This window comes from Sturnira hondurensis, unplaced genomic scaffold (assembly GCF_014824575.4).
Source record: "Sturnira hondurensis isolate 20B ecotype Veracruz unplaced genomic scaffold, ASM1482457v3 Scaffold0022215, whole genome shotgun sequence".
Lineage (NCBI taxonomy): Eukaryota > Metazoa > Chordata > Mammalia > Chiroptera > Phyllostomidae > Sturnira > Sturnira hondurensis.
In genome coordinates this window covers 4,113,901-4,137,949 of record NW_028094846.1, presented here as the reverse complement: position 1 = coordinate 4,137,949, position 24,049 = coordinate 4,113,901, and the positions used below count along the sequence as shown (strand labels likewise).

Genomic DNA, 24,049 nt, shown 5'->3' with positions numbered 1-24,049 from the left:
GCAGCTGAAAGAATCCTTATTAAAAAGCCTTCAATGCCCAAAGTCTCAAGCAAGTGGTCTGTAGTCCATGTTTCCATTTTTAAAGCCCTTATTCTTACCATCACTGTCTGTGATTGACACCCCCCCCCCTCACCCCAGCACTCTGGTAGATCGTTCTGTAGAAAAATCAAGGGTCCCATGGCCTTTCCCCATCCCCAGGGATGGGTCTACTCAGCAGCACTTGAGTGTATTCAACCTTCCCATCTTTTTGAAAACTCCTCTTGTCTTAACTCTGGGATAACGGAGGAGATGACCCTCCCCCTAGGTTTCAAACAGCCCCTTGCCGAGTGCCTTTGGCAGCCGGGTTCCAAACTGCAGATGTTCTTCCAACTCCAGTTTTCCTCCCTGGGCGGAAACCGCATCCAAAAGCCACTTATCAGAATCATTACTGAGTGACAACGATGCTCGCTCTTCCGGAAGAACTTGTACCCTCTTGGTGTCACCTCCTTGAAGGTGAATCCTAGACTTCTGTCCCTCCTTAACCTTGGTTCCAAGCCCGGCTTTTGTATCTTCGCTTCCTGGATACTTCCATTCTGGTTTTCAAATTCAACGACACATCTAAAACTGAAATGATTATCCCCTGTAACTGAGTCTCTCCTGCTTTTGTTGATTTTTGTCATGTTTGTGAGTGATTCATTCTCCTGGGCCCCAGGGTCCAAGCCCGTGGCACTTGGACGCTCTTCTCCTTTTCCTGCCATGAAGTTTTAGTGATTCTTTCTTTGCAACATGTTCCTTCTCCAGCCTTTGTTTTCTGTGCCCTTTCTATGTTCTTCTGCTTACACTTCCTGTTCGGATCTAATTTATCTTCATTCTTTGACCATAATAATTCTGCTAAAATTACTTTTGGTATGCCTTTTTTCCCCCTGCTCAGTCATTTTCAGTAGATCTCTATGGCTTAAGGAAAAGTCTGCACTTCTTTGCCTGGCACCCAGTTCCTGAAAGATGAGGCCTCTACCTCAATTTCCAGGGTTTTTGTCCACTCTGCTTCAAAGTTCGCTCTTCATCCTGTCAGCCATGGTTCCCGAACACAAACTCCCCATTTCTGTGTCTCTGCCTTCATCCCTTCTTCCCCACTTTCCCACTTGAAGGCCACGCCCTCCTCTTCTCCTGCCTGGATCCCGGTGGCTGAAGTTCAAGTTCCTGTGCCCACACCAGCCCACAGTGCTTCCTTCCTTCCCCATCTACACCATCTGTGGTATTTCACACACTGACTGTCCTGAGCTATGGTACACATTTGTTCATGCCAGAGTTACCTTTTATACAGACTTTAGTTGGTATGAGAACAGAATCTGTGCCTCCCACTTTGGGTTTCCCACTCCCCGCATTCCTGCATACCGAGTGCTATGTGTGACAAGGTGCTTGAGAAATTTGGCTTTGTTATTTCTTTATTCTGAAGTCTGTTTTGTCATATGATGTTGGTATTGTACATGATAAAGATGTTAGTGGAAAGTAGCTAAATACTTGGGAGTTTCTCCCTGTACCTCCCTGTTGCACTAACACATGGACCCTCCCCTCTGTCCGTTGTCTTTGCTTTTGAGGAACACTAGATTCGTTTCATTTTTAGGAAATAATATTACACTCTGATAAAAAGCTCTCTTGTTTATAAGTCTCTGTCACCTTCACTTTACTCTGAATGTAACTTTAGATTCTGACTGATCTGTTTTTGAAGTTCAAAGAGAAAAGGCATACTCAACTGTATGTAACAAAAGACAACATGTGGTATCCTTCTTTCTTTTTATTGAAAAGAAATCATTTCTATTCTAGCGCAAACAATGTATATTTTACATCATAAAGCAAGATATAATTTACATATTACATTTCTTATGAGATCTTTATACCCTAAAATGTCATTCCCTTTTTTATTCGGTCCCCTCTTCTGGTTCCATTTAACCTGCCATGTCCCCCAGAAATCAGCATCTTGTTTGGGAGGGACTGGGGACACATGCAGATTGTTTGTATGCTTTTCTATCTGCGTATCATGATGGCGAGTGACAGGGCTTTGCCTCTGAGCTCTGCGGCCCTGATGCCCTCTGTCGATGCCTGGCTCAGGAGCCAGAAGGCTACTCCTCCAAGTCATATATGGAACCCCTGCCTACAGCAAGTCAGCAATCAGTGAGTGACGTTGAGTGCTTCTACCCGGGGCAGACTTCTTGGTCAAGTGCTTAGATAATAGAAGCCTGTGGTGTACATTCGCCTACAGTGCCCGTTCCTCTGGGCACCCGGCGCTGGATCCTCCGCGGTATTCCCGACACTGCTTGCCCAGGCCGTGGATAGAACTGCCCAGCTTCACCTTGCATTGGGGTTACGGGTTCAGGCTTTTTGTTCACCTCTGAAATGGATGTCAGGATAGAGGCTTCAGATCACTTTGGTTCGCATGACCCTCTATCTCTTGACTCTCTCTTCTAAGACTGCCCACCTACCAAGGAAAATTTTTTGATGTGTGAGTTCTGTTCCCTGCACTCTTTACAAATCCTCTTTAGGTGTTCTCCCCAGACTCCCAAAGCTCACCAAGTTCTTGGATTGCACTGATTTTGCAAAGAATGTTTTAATCTGTTAGGATGCGCCGTTCCTTTAGAACTTGATTTATAGCAGATGCTGGGGCAAAAGAATTAGCCTGGGGACCCTTTGGGAAGCTCGTCATGTGTGTTGTGCAGACAGCCTACACGAACCGTCTGGTAAGAAGTGTTTGAGTGGTAGGTCAAGAGAACAGGGAATCGGTTGACAAGAGCAAAGTGGGCTTCCTTCTTCTTACAGAAAAAAGTACAGAATCAACATTCAAAATACATTTTCCGATTGGTGGCTGTTTGACTGAAAAAAATAGTACTGTTAACTCAACGGACATAACAAATATGCACTCACAGTGCATCTTAAACAGCAAGTTCCATGCCTGTCACTCAAAGTTGACATATTTGGCCAAAATCGATCTCAAGTTTCTTAATCACTGACAACTAAAATTACTAGAACCAAACTGGTCAGGAAGAAAATGTAAGTCAAAAATGTGTCTGCTCTGTGTATCTTAAATTATTCTTTGGTCAAATGATGTGATTTCTGAGAGGTCTATAAATATAAACCTATTTTCCATTTCCAAATGCGAAAGTTCTAAGTCTTTACAGCAAGGCAGCATTTTCTTGCTAGAAAACAAGGCTTCCAAGTACCGTACCTTCCATGAGCCTTGAATACTTTCCTAGTCCCCTTTTCCCCATGGCTACAAAGTGCTGGACACGCAGAGAATACAGGGGAAAATGAAGGAGCAAATGAATAGGGCCTCACAACACCCCTGTGAGGTAGGTAAGTATTGTTAAACCCATTTTACAAAAAGGTAAACTGAGGCACCACATGATAATATGGTTTGGTCAAGTCCACCTGACAAGTTACAAAAGCCCAGCTGGAAACAAAGAGAAAGAAACAGAGAGGTCAGTCCTGGCTCCCAGCCCTAGCCACTACACTTTACTTGAACAAAAATAGAAAAGAAAAAGAGCCCACAATTGCCTTTTTTGAAACTTAGACAAACCTTGAAGTATTCCACCTCCACATGTGTCTTTCAGATTTCTGTTGAGTCATAACAAGGCAGCTGGCCGAATGGCTTTCCTGGCTGCCCCCACCACGCAATTCCCATGAGAGATCAGGATGGATCAGCATTGCACCCAAGTTCAGGTAGCAAGCTCAAGAACATTCCTACAGCCTCACATCGCTTCTCATTAATGGAAAGCCCTAATGTGAACATGAGCCCCATTTTCCAACAGCTGCCCTAGCCCTTGCTCTGTGGCCTTTGTGAGAATTCTGTGGAGAGAAAGAAAGGAAACGAGATCCCCAATCAACTGTCTCGTGACTGTGGAGCTAGCAACAGCGTTGACGGTGGAAAAGTCACGTTCTGTTGTGTTTGAGAGACTGCAAACTCAAGCTCAAGAGAATATTTTATATAGATATATAATATATAAATATATACAGCGTGTATATAGAGGCGTGCGCCCAATGACCCAAAGGCACCAAGGAGATAGGCCATGCCTTTCACAACTCGGTCTTGGTTTTCCGAGAGACATTTCTCTCCCTCATTCAAATGAAAAATATTCCTTCTAGCAAATAGCCCGTGACAGCAAATCTTTGAAAAGCAACAAATATCTTTAACTGGAGGAGGGGTGATTTTTAGGATGGGGGTCACGGTGATATTATTGATAGCTTAGAGCTTAAATCTAGAGATTCGGTCCAGAGCTTATTGCTTGGAACCAGCCGGCCAGGCCAGCGACCAGCTGTTGCACAGGATTGCTTTTCTTCCCCCGCAGCAGCTGATGGAGAGGCCTTACCAAGGCCAGCAGAGGTGGAGGCAGGGAGGAAGGGAATCGTGTGTGGCACAGGTTCTTTAGAAAGGCTTTGGCTTTCAGAAGTTCCTAGAGCTTCTCTGCACAGGAAAGTGGGAAGAAAGGCGGGTTAAGGCACCGAGGTGTAAGCACATCAATGAGGAGACTATAGGCAGTTATTCAGAGTATATGTATAGATGGTTTCTTTGGCTGCTGTAGACTTTTTAAAAACCCATACAATCATGGGGGGGTGGGCTGAACCCCACTGAAGAAGCTTGGAGTATATGAAGCAAAGCACGGATGGGAGGGAAGACAAAATGAACGCCCCCAGGGACGAGTGGTGCGGGGGGTCCCGGAGGGGGGGAGGAGTGATTGTTAACTAGTTTGCATTTGTCTCCTCTCCTGCTCTTCTCTGCCATGGTCCCAATATTTTAGTTCTGTTTTTTGGTTTGTTTGCTTTTATTATTTTTTTCCAGCAGATGAAGAAATGACAGAACAGGATAGGTGTCTTATGGTTTTTTGGATTTCTTCTTAGGCCTGTTTAATTATTTTTTTTCCTCAGTTGACTGTTGGCACCTGGTTCCTCTGTAAACTATATTCCTTGGCCTTCAGTCTCAGGTTGGCAATGCTGTTGGCCATGTTGATGCCCTGTGCAGGGCTATTGTTGGCACATGTGGCAGAGTAAGTAGCCATGGCACTGTAGGGACAAAGGAGAGAGCGGGGAGAACAACAGGCATTAGTTTCACGAAGCGGCAAGTCTGCCCCAGGTGGTGCAACTCTCAGGATGGGGGCCAGTGGGGCAGGCGGGTCGGACTAGATGACCTCTGAGGTCCCTTACAGCCCCGTGTTTTTGTTAGTCTAGGGCCCTTGGGGAAAGGTGGTCGCATTTTGAAGGGTGGGGGGCGGGGAAAGCAGTGGGGAGTGGACCAAGGGATGGGCTGGGGAGGGGCATTCACTGTGTTGGATACAGTGAGTCACGATTTATTTCTGGGGTGAGAGGAGAAAGCGGCTTATGTTGAGTGGCAGGTGTGTGATCAGCTGACCAATTAGGACGGTTTAATCCTTCTTCCTGCCTCCATCCCTGGCCTGCAGGAGCAATAAAGGAGAAAAAGCAGCGTTTGAAAAGGGGCACTTTGCCTTCCTCACTCAGGGAAGCTTTCATTCTAACACATTTCAGGTGATCAATAAACACCATCTGAAATACCGTGCTCAGAGAGTCAGTTAACCGGCCCAAGGTAACTTCTCTGCCGCTCTTGATTCCCCGTTGATAGTACCAAGCGTCGCCACATCCAGAGGTTCCCGTCCCAGTTGTCCTTGATTTGCTAACTTCTCAAGAGGACTGGAGTAGCTCTGGCACTGCCTTTTGTGTCAGGAAGTTTGGAATATTTCAGCCTCCTAGATAAACTAGCAAAGGCTTCGGTGTCAGGATTCCCGGCCTGCTCTCACTGTCCGTGTTGCTGAGGAAAACCTGGAGTTTTGCGCCCCGCTGTCGGAGATGGTAATTAAGACCTAGGAATACCACTGGGAAGAAGTTTGCAATTGGTGGTTTTCTGTTACTTGCATCCGTAAAATTCTCTTAAAGGAAAAAGGAGTGGCTTCTTAGACTTGGATGCAAATTATTCATTACTTTATATAAACAGTTAAAAGGGAACTCATTTTAATTAAATGAAAATATTTCTACTTGTTTCTAAGATTAGCAAATTCCCTTTCAACTGAGATAGACTTACAAACGGAATGACATGCAGCCTTCCATTGCCTGCATTCCAGTGCAGCGTTTTCGGCCACACAGGAGTGTGTGGCTCAGGGGGTCAGGTGACAGAACAGAAAGGGGGAGAGCCGAGCCTCCTGTACATACAGAGAGACTCTGTCATTGCTACTTGTCTGGGGCACCGCACCGTCAAGACTTGTGGTCAAGACCCACATTAGCCTCTTACAGCTCCGTTACTAGCCATTAACCCAGGAACAGTAGCTTGAAGAAATACAATTAGTCCCAGATCACCAGGTCTTTCAGGGAATACACATTCTTAATTAAAAACCCTTATAGCACTGGTGTGTGTGTGTGTGTGTGTGTGTGTGTGTGAGTGATGGCAGAAGCAAGAAGATTCAGAAGAGTTAGGAAAGGTCCCTGTGTGTCATTTTTGCCTGCTTCAGTCTTACCCAGCTGTGGATCGAGGATCGGAACCATAGACACAAAGTCAGGCTCTCTGATGGCTCCCTGTACTTTTCCTTTCAGCACTGATTTCAATTCCTCAACTGTAAGTTAAGTTCCTCAACTGTAAGTTAAGTTCCTCAACTTACATCCTCAGATGTAAGATCTGACATCATAGCTGCCCTGATCACCGCTGTCTCCCCAGGTAGAGTTCACTTCCTGTCCACCCCATGCTTGGCGTTTAGTAACATATTTAATGAACAGATAAATAACTAAGAAATGTCTGCATACAGTGTGATTAAACTGATTCCAGCTCAATGTCATTTTTCTCTGTCATCCTGCTGTGAGTAACGATTCCTAAAACTATTTCACCAATATGCTTTTATCCTTAGGAGCAATTCTTTCCTGTTAGTTTTGCTGTCCTAATAGAATGCAAAGAATCAGAAAGGACATGACGAAAACAGGGACTGGTGATTGCATGGCCTTAAATCCATCAACAGTAGCTCTTAAAGTGAAAGAATTGAACAAGTATGAATGCAGGTTAGACTTATAGAATAGAATACCACTTCCACCACTATCTAGCAAAGACAGAGGCAGAAAAGGAGACCCCAGTTAGGATAGGTTTCGATTAGCAGTAAGTGATCAGAACAACCCATTAAAATGGAGCAGGTTTGTTTTTTCTTTATAGTACACCAACAAATTCCATTTATTTTCTAAACTCACATACATTAATAATCATTTAATTTCTATATGAATTGCATGCTTCCCTTCAAGAACCTGCCAGAAATGTATGCAAATCCATAAGTCTTCTACTCAAGGAAGTCCTGGGATACACTAAAGTCTAAGTTTTCCAAGAAATCAAAGATCTAAGTTGGTCAGAAAAGAGATCATTGGATTTGGGAAATGTACCTACGTCATAGATCACAAAATCAACAGGCTCTCCCAACCAGGCCTCCGTGAGAGAGTGAAGCCTTGAAATGCACAGAGCTGTTGAAATGCGCTGGAGAGAGGCTGGAGGTGAGAGTTATCTGTGTTAATTGTTAAGTACCAAGAAGGAAATTGGATGCTTTTCTAAAACAGAAGACTAAAACTTCTTGGGAAAGCACTGACAAAACTGAAATCACTATAGTTGTGGTTTCAGTTGTATCTGTGACAGAACTATTTTTGCAGTAGTTTCTGCATGGTTTATGAATATCATATGACATTCTGCTCTCAAGACTCAATGTGGTAACAGGTGTCTTGGAAACACTGGAATTCCCTCACTCACGCAGGCCAGATATTCACAATGCAAAGGAGACGAATGCCGCCCCACTTCCCATCTCAAAACCAGGTGACAAGATGTTAGGGTTCTGTCTTGCACAGGAGATTGGATTTTTGCTGAGATACCCTGCCTTACATGGCAGCCTGTTAGCAGAGTTGGGAACAGCATCCTGTCTGCTTGTACTTTGGGCTGTTTGCAGGGTACCGCTGGCTTAGTGAGGCCTCAAACTAGTGGGGCCACAGGGTGAAGAAGGGTCGATGTTCATGAGTGAGTTTCGTAGTTCGCTCGGAGCTTGGCAAGTGACACCATTTTCCTTCCACAAATGTTCAGGAAAGCTAGAAACTTTCAAAAATTGACCTAAATTATTCCAGCAGTGCATAGGCATAAGAAATAAACTAAGAGGGTCTCAATTCACCACCTCTTATCAAATGTTTTGAATATCTAACTGTACAAGTAGAGACTGCGGTGAGATTTTGTACACGTACTAAAGAATCATGAGTTGGTTTCCCCTGAGTACTTGGGCATGGTTTTCGTTTCTTAGCTTGAACTAAAAATGCCAGGTAGGCAAGCAGGGGGCAGTCCTTTGATGTGCTAGTGACAAGCTACAGCTCAGCGTGGACGGGGTTAGTGAGCGGGTCCTCCGGGTGCAGTTTAGTCATGCTTTAAACACGGCGTTAGAAGTGCGATGGAAGGGACCCGCTCACAAGAGGACAACAGGTGCCACACAGCTGGAGCGGCTGCCAGTCAGACTGTTCACAACCACCTGTTTTCCATGTCATCAGAACTTCCGATGCTCTGTGGTAGGCAAAGAAACGAAACCCGGGAGTGTTTTCTCACGGGACAGAAACCACAGAGGGCGACAGGCTGTTTTCAACTGAATTTCTAGGACCATTCAAGCCACGTAAAGTGGCCACTCCTTCCTACATAGGATCAAGCTTCCTGGGACAAAAAGATGAAAGGGAAACTCGCTGATTTGCCTTGATTAGTCACACGACCACACCAAGGGCCTGCTGCCCAACACGCCCTGGTCTCAGCTCTATGAGTCAGAAACACGCACTCCTGTAACAGGATGTGCCAGCATTTCCATTTCGTTGTTAGGAACGTCACATTTTTGTGTCCACCACCAAGAAACTATGCTGCCAAATCCAGTGCACCAACGATTTAGAGATGAAGAAGAAATGTGCATATCCCATCGACTGGCTCAGCAAGTCTACACGGAGCCTCGCACGGAGTGGTGGAAGCGAGCTGGCACATCTCCCACCCCCTTACTTGGAGATGCCGAACAGACAGAGCTCCGCCATCCACAGCAGCGGGCTAGCCACCAGCAGGGGCAGAGGTCCGCTTTCCCTGGGGACAAGTCAGCTCTGATGATTTCAGCCTGCCCTGAAAGGTGGCCGTGAGGAAGAAGGCGTTACAATGACTGCTGCACACAGAGGAAGTCCGGGGTTGCTATGCGCAGTCCAGTTTCACAGCCAGGACCCCGCCCCTCTGCCTCCTGATCGCCCATAGTGCGAGGCCCACAGGTCACAGAGCAACTGAGGACAGTGCGGGGAACAGGAACACCTGACTGGGTTTTCAGCTCTAATTGTGTTGTTCTCTTTGGCCCTTTCGGACAAACGATGACAAGCTGTTGAGAATTCCACCTCAAAGACAGATCTGTTAGCCTGAGACATCTGTGTGCTTTCTGAGATCCTAGTGTTGCCCAGCTCAGGGTGTTCTCAAAGGCTGTAGAGCTGGAGGCTGTCACGACTCCTCCGTCTGTGACATGTGGAGGCTGGAGACCATCTCTCAGTTCTGTCCATTTGTCAGTGCGAGAACAACAGAGGCATACTTGCTTCATCTAAGAAAATTCAGTGTGAGTTTTCCTAGGGAAATGTAGTCTTAGAGAGGGACCCCATAAATCCTTTTGGAAGTGACCTTTTGTGATTTAAGTAATCGTTGTTAAAATTCAGAACTTTAAAATTAAAAAATCAACTTTTAAAAATGTATACACACACTCAGACCCTATAACATTGGTGACCCTTCTTTGCACTGGGTGTTCAAGGAGCCTTTTGCCATTTTTAACTTTTCTTTCTCCCAGGGCATTCTATCTGAAGCCTTGCATCCACCCCTTGTCTCAGTGGTTTTCCTACATCCTTTCTGAAGGGCACATTGCTTACCTACCCATTCCAAACATCCTGGGGAGACAGTTCATAGGAAAACTTTAGTGGCTCAATCTCAGATTATGTAAGAAATAGATGATCCAACTGGCCTGAGGACAAGGACATCGTTCTTCTGACCTCTGCCCCTACGGTCATGTAAAGCCTCACTGTTCCAAGTCTGTCCCAAGTGTCCACAGTCAGGCATCCCGTGAGTGCATGTCAGAGCCGCAGAAGCGGCTGCATTTTAACACGGTCCCTGGCAATCCGTACGTGCAGTAATTTTCAGGATCCTTGCTCTAGGCTTGCAGAGTTCCCTTAGCTCTGGCCGTGTTTCCTTGCAGCCACAGTTGGTTTCCAAAGGTCTCCCCACATAAGGACCTCCCTGCTTTCATTGCTAGGACTGCGAGCCCCACTGTCTCGAACACATATTTCCCACTTAAACCCTGCCCCCAGCAGCCACCCCTCCCCCCTCTGACAAGTTACCTTTTCAGTGTCTTCCGTTAGAATCCGTTATGAAGTCCCTCGTGTAAACAACATCTTGGGAGGGACGAGGATCTATTTTTGAAAGTGTGAAAGGGAGAAATGAGCCAAATGCGTTCAGCAGATGTTGGTGACCACGACCAAAGGAGGGGAGGAGAAGGAGGAGGAGGAGGAGGGAAACTGTGGACAAAGAAAGCGAGCCTCCCCCTCACTGGTCATTAGTTCTCCTAGAAGCCCAGCCCGCCCTCTGGACAGGGTCCTGTAGACCCAGACTGCCGAGCCAGGCCATTCTCCGCCTCCTATAGGACAGGGTGTCTCTGGGGAAAGGTGCTAGACAGCCACCTCTACAACAAAGGTCCAGGCTCCTGGACGTGGTCCCTCAGGGCCACCCAGAGGCCACAAGATAGTGAGCCTTCATGACACCGGTGCTGGTGTGATTTGCACCTAAGGAAAACAGTTCTGAGCTCAACAGTGGGCATGTGTGCCCGAAACAAGCTTTCTCTGCCTGGCTGCAGGTAGATAAAGAAGAGCCTGCTGGGACAGAGGTGCAGGTGTGAGGTCGTGCTTGGCTCCCTCTGGTGACTCAGTTGCCTGCCTGACAGCATCACCTCTCACAAGCTCAAGGGAATGAACAAGGCCATGATAGGCTAAAATAGTGCGAACCCTGTGTCCCAGTTTGCCAGGGGCAATCCCCATTCAATGCCTGTTGTCCTAGTGTTATTACTAATAGCACTCCCCTTTCCCTCTCAAAAGCATCGTGGTTTGGACGATAAATTACACAGCCACCACTCTAGGTCCAGAAAAATATGTTGGCCATTTCCCATCTCATAATCCTGACCATATGCACACGAGTGCTCTGAGCCTTGGTTTTCTCCTCTCTTCTCCAGAGAGCCGTGGAAGCCAGAAAACTGTCCTGCTTAACAAAACCATCTGCTTGCTGTCCCTGGGTGGCATGGCCAGGCCCCATGCGTCATCCCGAGGGGATGGATGTCCACACACCTCAGAAGGTGGACCTCAGCTCCAGGCATGTCTCACTAATCAGAAGCAGACCCTGACTCCAAAGGGTGTGTTTCCAGAGTTTCCCAGTCTTCTCCTTTTCACTGTTTTCAACATTATGCCAGGTTTCATTTAAACGAAAATATGGCCAGGTATCCTCAATGTGGGACAGAAACAGGGATCCTGAGCACTGGGTCTAATTCTGCTTGCCGAAGGCTGGCACGCGAGCCACTGTTCAGTCTCTTCTTCGGAAGCATAGCAAGGACAGAGCTAACACATAGGAGCGTTCCAAGGGGTGACCAGGAGAGATGCCTTTTAGTGCATGTCACAGGCGAGGTGACTAACTCGACGTAACAGCACTGACAGACGTGGTGAGTCATTTTCCATGACACAAAGAGCTTTTGCTTTTCGTTACTCGTCTTTCTTGTATAGTTCCTTAACAAGGCTTGTGTTTCCTATCAAGCGTCAAAATGTGAAATCAGAAAGTATTTGGGGTCTAAACATAGCAGGAAAATCTCCAAAGAACAGAAGCTTTTTGCCACTTTTAGAAATTAATCAAAATAGAAACACTTCAGTCAACATTGGGTCAAAAACATTATTATTGATTAAATTATTGTTTCAAACCATCATTTTTCTACTAATATCTGGAGATTAATTTACTCTTCATACAGAATATGAACAATCAGATTCTATGAACTTTTTAATGAATTATTTTTTTTTACAAACTCTGTATCTAAAAGAGAAATGATATAAAAGTATACCGTGAAATGAGCAAAGAGGACTAGGTTATATAATTTTAAATGAAAAGAGCAGAATACAAAATAATATGTACACTAAGTCTACACTATATAAAATATTGAACTCTAATTGCAAAAGTAAGCAAACTAGTTATGTCAAGATGGTGGAATTATGAGTATTTTTTAAATGTATCTAATGTTTCTACGTAATCTTTCAAGTTAAAATTGAACATTTCCCCAAAAGGCACAGATAAGTTGCACGTTAATAATTTCAGTGAGATGCCCATATACACGACACATATGGTGCTGGCCCCAGGGCTGGAACTTCTGCTGAGGTTCAGGCATCTAGCTGACATAAATTCAGGTCGGCTTTCAACCCCGCTCACGCAGCGGACTGTCCTCAGCCTCACACTGGTAGGGACCACTGGCCAGCCACCTGGATTGTTTAGAGCTGGTATGAGAAGTTCCGATGTAGGACCCGGGCAGAAAAGGGAGCAAGAATTCCTGGTTGTGACCAAATTCAAACCAGAGACCTTGAAACATCAAGCTTGGAACCGCGTCCATTTCCCAAGCCGCTTGGGAAGTCTACGTGTGAGCTATCGATGTTTGTTGGAGAGACAGAGCCGTCCTCCCATACTTGCAATACTAGAGTGGGGATTTTGCGATAGTCTTCGTGACGTGTCTCTAGTAACTCCTGTGGGAGAGGAGTCTGAAATTTTAAATGGGGCATAAAGACATGACTAATCATTTGAAATTGGCAAGGTGTACCAGGTCTGAGAGCAAGAATAGTTTCCAGTTTCCTGTGCTGGGGGTCTCTATGTGCTAAGACCAAAGTAATTCAGGCTAATTTCACAAGGCTGGTATTTAGAAGAGGTTTCCAAATGCATTTATGGTGTTCCTTTCAAGGAACTGATTTGGGACACAAAGAACATTTAGGTGAGGCCTTTTCCTTTGATTGGAGCAATTAACTTTTGAAAAATATTTGCGTTTCACAAGTGGAGCATTTTACCCCAGGAGTTCCACATCACCTATAATACTAGGTGATAATAATAGATGATACTCTCCTATAATTAATTTAAAACATCTCTTTAAGCCACTAGTTAGCTTTCACAATAAAAAGGTAACCAAAGCATAATAAGTGAGTTTGTAAATGATTCTTTCTCCACTGCCATCAGCCAGAGATAACCCTGATCTGGTTCCTGAGAGCATCCAAATTCAGGTTCAAAGCAAGGCACCTGTATTGGTGACCGTGTGCTAGGCACCTGTGTCACGCCTTCCCTCTGGCATCAACCTGTAGCTCTGAACGGCACCGTAAATGGAGCTTAAAGCTTCTCTGAGACATTGAAACATTACTCTGTTACTTGCTTCTTTAAAAATATTCACCTTTTTAATATAAAAGTTTAGTGTAAATTATACATTGTTTTTATACTTTTAAAAACCCACACAAACTGACCCCCAAAGAACCTCAGATAAGTAGATAAGGATTAGCAATAGAATAGGAAGGTATTTTGGATCATAAGACACCCCACCTACTAACAAAGAACTGTGGCTATCAAAATGATCTTTGATTTTCTTCCCTTCTCTCTCTGTCCTTCCCCTACCTTCTTCCCTCTTCCTTCCTTCCTTCCTTCCTTCCATCCATCCATCCATCCATCTTAATTCAAAATCAGTATCACTGTGAAGTTTGCCCTTGGACCTATACTTAGAGCCCTACAAACGCAGTTCCTACTTGAGCGTAGCAAAATGGATCTATCCTAAATTTAGAAATGGAATAAAGTTCTGTCCCAAAATGGTTGCAAGAGGGACTCTGAGCATAGCTTTAGTGACTTTTCTTTTAGATTCTTCCCCATCTTTGGAACCTTTGCAAGAGTTCCTGAGTCCAAGAGGAGATTGCAGGTGGCCTGCCCCCTCTCTTCTGCCCCAGACCCCGCTCCTGGGGGCAACTAGTAATCTCCTGTGGAAATCTGGGGATGTCAGCAAGTTGAATGTCTCTGAAGAGGTTAACCCAGTAAGCAATGGCAGCCAGCCGCCCCAGCAGCCTGGACCGTGCCCGAGCGCTGCGAAACGTGTGGCAGTGGAGCAAGGGGGGTGGGCCAGTCATTCACCTGTACGGAGAGGCCGTCCCCCAGGAGAAGTAGTCGGTGGGCCGCGGAGCAGGACGAGGTACGATGGGCTGCTCCACAGCAGTCACGTCTCCTGAGTAGGATTTGAGCAGGGAAGCGTTTTTGTTGGCCAGCATGGCTCTCTCATTCCTGCGGAACTTGGCTCTTCGGTTCTGAAACCACACCTGGAAGGTGGTTGGGAGGAGAAGAGGGTACAGGAGAGAGAAAGAAGGAGAGCAGGTTACACCAGTGAGGTCCTGGTTGATGTCACCAGACGATGCTTTCCTGAGGAAGACCCTGAGTGGGCCCGGCACTCCCCCGAGAACAGAAACCTGCCAGGACCCCGCCCTGGGGGCTGTGTCAGAGCTCTGAGGGCGAAGACTCAGTGCGACAGGCCCCCGAGGTGCTTCCGGGTCTCAGGAGGCCAGGGGTGAGGTCCGTGACCAACCCACGAACTAGCAAAATAGGGGGTATGATCCCTGTTGTAATTATAATAGAAGAAAAATCCCATTGCATGACTGCCACAGAGAAGATGACATCTTTCAAGTTCCTTCAAAATGCAAAAACTTCATAATACTTATGGGCCATTTAAAGAAAATTTTTTGTCCACCCCAAAGTGGACCCTGTGACAAGGCTTTAAGAAGGAAGTGTTTGGAGAGTGAAGAAGCAGCAGAGAAGAGGAGCAGCCACTGAACAGAGTGCACTCAGTCCCCGGGATGGGCGGGGGGCTAACACAGCTCCCAGGCTCCCTCTGAGGGGCACACACTGCCACCAAGGGGCAAGAGAACTAAGGATTTGCTCCTGTCATCATGGCTTAATGTCCCAGCATTTCTGACACACTGGACACGGACAGGGCAGCACCCGACCTTCTAGAGAGAAACTTGTGAAACAGAAATGAAGATACCAAAGGTTGGAAGTTCAGTGGACTACATTCAATTGTAGGGCTGGAGGGAAATGGCCAGTGCCGACAGCATCGTGATTTACTAAGTGCTGCCAGGGCGAGGAACTTATACAGGCACATTGCATCCATTGCCTCTAGTTACCAGGACAATTCCATGTATTAGGCTTTCTTGTTGCTGTTTCTGAGTTGAGGAGACAGGTTCAATGAGATTAAGCAATCTGTTGAAGTTCACAGAGAGAAGAAATGGCTGAGTTTTGGGGCTCAAGGACATCTGACTCTGATCCAACAACTCTGCAGATGACCATGGAATTTTATTCATTCATCCACTTATTCAAGAGTCCCTTATGAATGGCCTGCTGTGTTGCAGACTGCGTTAAATGCTGGGGACAGAGAGATGAGACTTAGGCTCTGCTTGCTCATAGGCAATTCAAAGCCTATTAGACGACTGACATGTAAATCTGAAATACACAAAACAAGCATTTTAGGTGCAGTTACAGAACTGCATGACAAGGTGTGGCAGAGAGAAATCCCATGTCACAGAGTGGGATGTTTGTACAACTTGAGTGAGCAGTGTTTGCAGAAAGTGCCCTGACACTGGTGCCCCGTGGAGGTACGCAAAGACAATCTGGACACATCTTTCCTGGCTGTGCAGACTCCTGGCCCTTTTGTGTGAATGTGCCCTTCACATTGCTAATAGAGTTATCATTTTAAATGCAAAAAATAATCCTGTAAGAGCCCTGCTAGATCTCGTCCACTGGCTCCCCATCACTCACAGAATCAAATCAAAGTGGTTTTCATAGAACGAAGACTGTTCAGGAATGACCTCTGCATCCACCAGTCCAGCTGTATCCTGTACAATGTGGACCCCGTGCACCTGGCCCTCCGTCTTTCCAGCTCCTACCCGGACTCAAGCCTATCATCATGGTTGGTTGTTTCCCACCTATGTGTGTTCACACCCAGTGCTCCTTCCGCCTATGACATTCGTCCCTTTTGTCCAGGTGCCAAAAGACGTATCTTTCAAGTTTCAACTGTAACATTGCCTCCTTTATGAAATGTCATGGAAAGAATAGGACTTAAAAGTCTAGCAGAGTTGGATAAAAATATTGGCTACAAGACTTTAGGTTTTATTTATTTTATTTATTTTTATTTTATTTTATTTTAATTGTTCAAGTACAGTTTTCTGCCTTTTACTCCCATTCCAGCCCACCAGCTCCAGCCCTCCCCACCTCCCTCCCATTTCCACCCAGCCCCCTTATTTTTGTTCAGGTGTCCTTTATACTTGTTCTTGCAAACCCTTACTCTTTTCCCCTACAATTCCCTCCCCTCTCTTCTCTGGTCACTGTCAGCCTGTTCTCAATTTCAGTGTCTTTGGTTATATTTGGCTTGTTTGTTTGTTTGTTTTGTTGATTAGGTTCCTGTTAAAGGTGAGATCATATGGTATTTTTCTTTCACCACCTGGCTTATTTCACTTAGTGTAATGTTCTCCAGTTCCATCCCTGCTGTCACAAAGGGTAGGGGCTCCTTCTTTCTTTCTGCTTCATTGAATTCCATTTGGCTACAAGACTTGAAAGATGTGTCCTTGGACATTTACTTAATTTCTCTGCTCCTCTGTGTCCCAGTCAAATGAAGATAATAGTACCCACTCTCAGGGTTGCTGTGACAGTTGGCACCGTTTCAGCGCTGACTGGATGTGGACTCTTTTTTCCCAGGTGGATTTGGGCCTTCCTGCCTCTGCTCTGTCACGGATCCTTTTGTTTCACTAGTCATTCAATCACTAATTCTTGAACATTCCCTTGGCGTAGGAATTATCTTACTATATCACAACAATTTTATATGCACATCTGTCTTGTCCGCCCCCAGTCTGTGACGTCCCTTGGGGACGGCAGCGTCTTAGTCCTCCCCGGAAACCCAGAGACAGTTCCAATAGCGTAATAGGTGCTTGATAAATGTTTGAGGGGGGAAAAGTAGAGGGACAGAGATGAATTGTGTACAGATGATAAGATACGGCTTCCAGCCAAGAGAACTTCACAGTCCAGTGGGGGAAGCTGGCCCACATACCACTCCGTGTAATGCTTGTCCGATCATGATGAATGCTGTGCATACAGAGAAGACCAGGCTAGGAAGGGTGAGGTTCAGACGGGAAGGGGTGAGACTTCACTGAGGAGGGATCAAGTCGAGGAGGGAGCATCCTGGCCTTTTCACACGTGACACACTCACAGCTCCGAAACCCATGGGGACGTGGGAGGGTGAGGAAGGGGGAAGACAGAATGGTTTCAGCAGAGAAGAAAGCCATTGAGTGATGGTTACGAGGGGGCCAAAGTAGCTCCCAACCCCAGCTTTGTTCTTTCACATTTTTGGTTCCACTTCTAACACTGCCCTGGCCAGGTTTCCTCATTTACAGTTCAGGTCACCCCAGTACAAGTGGTACTTTCAGGTACTATTGGGCTAAAGTTATTCATTACACACTGCAGGTCCAGCTGGGGCGGTAAAAGGTGTCAGGGATTGGAGGGGAGAAGGGATTTAAGGGAAGAAACAGAGTGTGGGTGGAGAGTTGCGGTAAGGGCGTGGGGAGGAGGAGGGAGAAAGGCTCAGCTCAGAGTTCTGCTTTGGGTGGGAGAGTGGAAACACAAACACAGGGTTTTGTCCCCATGATCACTCCCACCTGAGCGAGGGATCCCTGAGCAGTAATGGGATGCCTCCCCTAACCTGTCGTGGGGGCCACCACAGTGCCCAGCAACTTCCCCTCCTGTCACTGACACTGTTCGTCTCTGGGAGAGCACTTCTGGGTGAGGTCCCTGTTTGCCATGAGGACAACTCTGACATGCTTTCTCTTCAGTTTGAGAGCCTCCAAGGTCCTCTCCCTCAACTCACCCAGTGTCTCTCTTGGCACTCCGCGGTCATGGCACAGACAGAGCTCCCACCTCAAGGCCCCAGCGGGCCAGAGGGATGTGATGTTCAGAAAGCAGTCCTCCCAGCCAAACTGAACACAGATGTACACACAGTGATTTCTTCAGGAAGGGAAGGCAGCCCGGGCCCACCGCCCCGATCAAAACTGCAGCTGGCCAGTGGCAACGCGGACGATGACGAGACGGTGGCAATCCCAGAGGGAGCAGGGTGCTGCCTGGAAACATTCCGAGTCGGCCGTAGCGCTAACAGCAGGAACTCGGGGTCTGTGCGTCTGTGTTCAGATCCTGGTTCAGCTTCTTCCTAGCCATGTGACGTTGGGCACAACACTTGCACTGCTCTGTGCCTCAGTTTCCTCCTCTGTCAGATGAGGAATACGAGCCGCCTCATCCAACTGGCATGAGGATTGAACAGATTTGCTTATGTGAAGAACTGAGAACAGGACTCGGCATATAAGGGCTCAGGGAGCGTGAGTTCCATGACCATGATGAGTGCTCATCGCGGGCTGTGTTATCGCTTGTCTCAGGTCATTAATGTTAGCGTCGTTCTCTGTTTCCCTGCTTGGCACGCCCTCACCTTCTTCACTCCACAGAAACCCCAAATCGCCACTTGAATGCTCTTCGTGCAGGTCCCTAAGTGCATGCCCTTAATGTGTCCCTCTCCCATTCCCTCGGCGTCCACAAGCATGTGTTCCCATGACAGGTTTCCAGAAGGTTTGCACGAGATTTGGGGAGGAAAACCGAGGTGGGGTCAGAGAGGTCATATCCCCGTCCCCCTTAAAGCTCGTATTGAAATCGGGGCGTGCAAAGCCAAACTGGACGGTGTTTATGTCATGAATCTAAAAGGCTGGGACACGGGAAGGAGGAGGGAGATCTGTAGTGAGGCATGATCTCCCCCACCCCACCTGAAAGGCGTTCCGTTTCAGTTTTTAAAATACTTTGCTGCCTAAAGAAACACGGAGATCCAAAGAAGGCATACAGGGGGCCAATAGACATAGGAATAGATACTTAACGTCCCCAATATCAGAGGCATACAAATTAAAACCACAGTGAAGTACCCTCTCACACTGGTCAGAATGGCCGTCATCAACAAATCAACAAACAAGTGCTGGTGAGGATGTGGGGGAAGGGGAACCCTGTCACACTGTTGATGGGAACGCAGACTGGTGCAGCCACTGTGGAAAGCAGTGTGGAGATTCCTCAGAAAATTCAGAGTGGAACTGCTTGACGACCCAGCGGTCCCACCTCCGGAAATTTATCCGGAGAAATCCAAAACACTAACGTGGAAGGATATGTGCACCCCAGTGTTCATCACAGCGTCGTTTACAATGGTCAGGGTTGGGAAGCAGCCCTGTGCCCATGAGTGGATGAGTGGGTAAAACAACTGTGGGACATCTACAGAATGGAGTTCCACTTGGCCATAAAAAAAGAAGAAAATTTTACCTTTTGCAACAGCATGGATGGACCTGCAGAGCATTGTGCTAAGTGAAATAAACCAGTCAGAGAAAGACAAATACCATGTGATCTCACTCATATGTGGACTCTAGTGAACAAAATAATCCATCAAGCAAATTAGAGACAGACTCAAAGAGCAGGCTGACAGCTTGGAGCAGCGTCACTTAGCCGAGTGAAAACCAAAAAGCGCTGGTGGACAGAACAGTGTGGTGATGGCTGGGGGAGGTGGAAGAGGGTATAGGCGGGATAACTTGTGATGAAAAAAATTACAATAAAAATGATCTAAAAAAGAAACACAAAGAGAAACCGATTCTGTCCTCAAGTCGTCCATTTATAATTCTGATTAATTAGCACGAGCGCCAGCTGGCACCTCCAACCGTGTTTTTGAACAGTCCTCAGAGCCGTGCCTCCGAGAGGGGAGGCTGGGGTTACCTGCACTCTGGCTTCGGTGAGGTTCACGCGGCGGGCCAGGTCCTCTCGCACGAAAGCATCAGGGTAGTGGGTCCGCTCAAAGACACGCTCCAGAGCCTGCAGCTGGCTGCTGTTGAAGGTGGTCCGGTTCCTCCGCTGCTTCCTCTTCTTCTTCTCCTCTGAGTTCAGCTGGTCATCTGGAATAGAAGGCACCGATGGTAAGGAGCTAAAGTCATTTTGGGAGTCCCCATTCATATGTCTCCACCACATATCTACAGTGCGGTGCTGTTTCCTTTGCTCACATCTTTCCCAAAGTGCTAACCATAGCCAAACACCACTTTTAGGGTGCAGATGTGAGCAGAGGTGCTCAGGAGTCCATGTGCCAAGCACCCCAGCAGTTCTGGTGCTTGGTGGTGGTTTGAAATCGGGGGCCAGACCTGAGCCATCCAGGGGACATTTCCTTTGTGCTCCATGAAGCTGTTTTGTCAAAGAGGCTGAAGGACAATTTTGCTGCCACCCATGCTCTCTGGGCTTCTCTAGAGCTGGGGGAGGAAGAGTGGGTTGCTTTGGACCTTATTTGTCTCAGACAAGAGCATGTTCATTCATACTGCTTCGTAACTGAGGAGACCAGCTATCCCCTCGCTCCCTCTCCGCCACACACCCACCCAAACACCCATGCAGACTCATGGAGGGAAAGCACCTCCACACCGATGGGAGAGATTTCTGTAGTGCCGGGCGTTCTCCTGCATTTGCTGAAGGCTCTGTGCTGATGCCTGGGCCTCAGCCTGGATCAGGGCTGTTCTTATAGCACCATCCACCCTGGCCTGGGGCTCACCCTGTCACCCTGTGAGAACTCAAGAACAGGGAACAAGACCTCTGACACGGTTTCACCCCAACACTGAGTTCTAGGGCACGGGACCTTAGGGTCACTCAGAGAATCATGACCCCAAGTTTTTACCTGTCCACTTCCCTCCCTGATTTTCTCTGAATTTTCCCAGAAAGTACAGCTGGCCAGCTGGTCATGCAGCCCATATACAGCAGTCAGAGGGTCCTGCCATGCCCACTCAGCCCAGGAATGGTGGAGGCGTGAGCTGAGCAGAATACCAGCTCTGCTGACACTCCGTCACTCTGTCACCTGAAGCCCACACCACCGCCGAGCCTGAGCAGCCAAGGTTTACAGAACCAGCTGCTGAGGCCCAAGTCACATGCGCAGCCTGGTGACATGGATGTACACTTCTAGCATCTCTCTCTCCCTGCAGATATTGGCCCAAAGAGAACTACAAGGGGTGAGAGAGGATGGAGAGATGGCCGTTTGCTCCACACTCAACAGGTAGCTCTCAGCTACTTTTCCAACATGGGACATCTTCTGGTCCTCTCTGACCATGAGCACAACACATGTGCACTCCATGAGTACCAGTCACAAGGTCCTAACACAACTGGCACCACCTGAGCCCTAACATTATCCTTATTGCAGGTCAAGGGCATGTTCTAGATCCGGGTGTGCACCCCAAGTGCAGCTGAGGCCCCAGAGCTCCTCACCCAGGCTTTTCAGTGCCCAACAACGGAGGCTTCTGGGTCTTTTTGATGACAGACCCTTTCCTCTTGAGAGGCTGCCTCACCAGGATGCCCTTGGAGCTTGGACTAGAGATGGTCCATTCCTTAAAGCATCTAGATGTCTAAGTGATGGTTGAATTTGTTTTCAGGGAAAATGGGTAACATTGCTCGTCTTTAAACACTTTTTCTGTAGAAACAAAAACCCAAAAACCTGTATGGTCTCAACCACATCCGAGAGCTCAGAAGCCCTCGGCAGCCACTCTCTCAGGTCCACGGCGGGTTGAGGTCCAGCCTTGCACGGCTCTGTTGTGCCTCCGCCAGGAGCTCGGCTTCGAAGGCACCGCTGTGACACTCAATAACAGGGTCAGATGGGTGGTGTCTTGAGAATGGAGCCAGTTTGATTATCATGCTTTCTGGAATCTCTCAAGGCCTGGAATAATCAGGCCAAGGTGTCCCTGATTATACTGTTTAGTTATTGGTGATATTCGTTTACAACACCAACGCTAGAGGGCAGGTACCTAGGATCCATCACCTCTGAGTACCTATTTGCATGTTTGAAGTCATCCCTGGTATTTCCATTCTCTTTCCCCAATTTCTTATCTACAGCTCTGTATGTCTTGTTCTTCAGGCCCCTCTGGGTCATCCAGGCCTTAACAACACCACCACTTCATGCTCCCATTAGACAGAAATCTGTACAACATCCTTAGCTTCCATACCTACCCCAGACTGAGAACAATTAGACAGTAGGCTATTATTTTTAATCATATAAAGGAAATCCCTTATTGAGTCGATGTCATGATTTGCTTTTTCTGGAATAACCACAAAGTCTTGACCCTCTGTGCTGTTGTGTAAGCCTGATTCTTCATGGGCTGCCTAACTGTGACCATGACCGTGAACAAGAGTATTTTATGTTCTGTCCTTAGCTCTACAACCCGCTACAGAATCTCTCGGCAGTTCTTTGGCACCTCCCACCACTCACTCGAATCCCACTGCCTGTCCACCGCCACCCACAGGCTCCCCTGGTGTGGGAGTCAAGGGAGTGGGGAATTACAGTGTCTGACAGGGAATAAATAGCTGTGACCTGAGACCGTTGCGGCAAGAGTTTCCCAGTGAATGTTCTTACTGTTTTTAACAAATGGAAACACCAGCCCAGATCATGTTGAAGGCGAGAAGAGACACACAAGGGACAGGGGTCTGGGGAGACTGGGTCTGGCCAGTGTCCTTCAGAGAGTGAGTAGAACAGAAAGAGGCAGGAAGGAACAGTGACAGCTTGAGCGACAGCCCTCGGCGTGTCTGTCTTTGCTCACAGTCACCGAACGTGAGTCCCCAGTTTCCCCCACAAACACACAAGCACAGGCCCAGCACAGTCTCCGCAGCTGGAGAGGGGATGGACACACTATAGCGGCTCATGAATGGGGGTACTGGAAGGACCTGTGATGAGCGCTTCCGATTCTAGACTGAATGAAAGGGAGACAGAGCAGTGTATTGTTACTGTTGCCAGAAGGTGATTTTTTACTGTGAAAATGGCTACAGTGAAGGCTGCTTTTGAGACACGCTCTTCAAGGATGCTGAAGTCCAACGGGACATCAGGAAGCGTCTCATTCTTTGGGATCCTGAAGTGGGTGGGACTCGCTGAGCTGCAGGACAAGCTCGGGGACACGGATGCAGTTTGACCAAGATCACAGTGCTCCAAAGCCAAGGTGCGTACAGACTTCATGGATGACAGTGAATTGCAAGTATGAAGTTACCAACAAGCATTCTAATAAAAACAAGCACAATGACCTTAATTAACCAGGTGGAATCACGAGTTATAAAAGGTTAGCACCAAATGAAACCAGGAACATTGTCAAATTTAACTTTGTTATTTGATGGATGCGGCGAATGAGACCTAGAAGAATAAAGTGATTTGCCCAAACCACAATACAAGGTGTGGCTGAGGAGGGACCCCTGATGCCACCCCACTGTCAGGAGCAGATGACAGGGCACATGCTGTGCGAGATCGGAGCAGTGGAGCACGGGCGACGTAAACAGGAAGCACCACCCTGGGAAATCCCACGGGAAAGATGGGTTTTCCCATCGGAGTTACGTGACGTGGCTGAGAGAGTCCATGTGTATCACAGGTTGTCCTTCCTACGAGGAGAGCCATTTAAAAATGCAACCACTCTCATCTGGAATAGCTGCTTTGGGTGTCCTTGAATTTCCCTTTCCAGTGGCCTCCGCTGGGTGCGCGAGGGGGCTTCCCAGCACAGCCGCACAGCCCACCTTCTCCCCACACCCCTGGGGGCACTCTCCTTCATTTCAGCACCCCGTTCAGAGTCCGTTTCCGAGATGCCTCTCAGATCTTACCTCCTCTCTGAAACCTTGCTGATGACTCCGTTCTCTAAATTTCTGTATGTACTTTAACAGAGAATCAAACACATGGTTGAAATTTGGGTTCGGTTCTTTCTGTGTAAATGTCGGGTCACCTCAATGCAATCAGGTACTCCTACAGAACCTTGGTGATTCATCTGAATGATTTCTAAATTCCAGTCATTCTCTTTAACGATGTATAGCAAATACTTAGGCTAACACTATCTTTCGTATGTGGATAATTTTACTGGGGTGGGGAGAGGGGGAACTCCTTTA

General features: G+C 47.3%; 1 protein-coding gene across 2 annotated transcripts in view; it reads right to left on the bottom strand.

The window, feature by feature from the left end:
* Window positions 1-1,909: 1,909 nt before the first annotated feature.
* The window catches only part of PRRX1 (paired related homeobox 1), a 70,280-nt gene continuing 48,140 nt past the window's right edge, over window positions 1,910-24,049 (bottom strand). Inside the window, exons 2-4 of one of the 2 annotated variants that reach the window (XM_037034906.1) lie at window positions 19,892-20,067; window positions 14,204-14,385; window positions 1,910-5,031 (exon numbers count right to left, since the gene is read on the bottom strand). In XM_037034906.1, the coding sequence (XP_036890801.1) occupies window positions 4,893-5,031; window positions 14,204-14,385; window positions 19,892-20,067 (497 nt within the window). In that variant the 3' untranslated portion in view covers window positions 1,910-4,892. Of the gene's footprint in view, window positions 5,032-10,380; window positions 10,441-14,203; window positions 14,386-19,891; window positions 20,068-24,049 lie in introns of those variants that run through there. The other variant, XM_037034907.1, reaches the window with a different exon arrangement.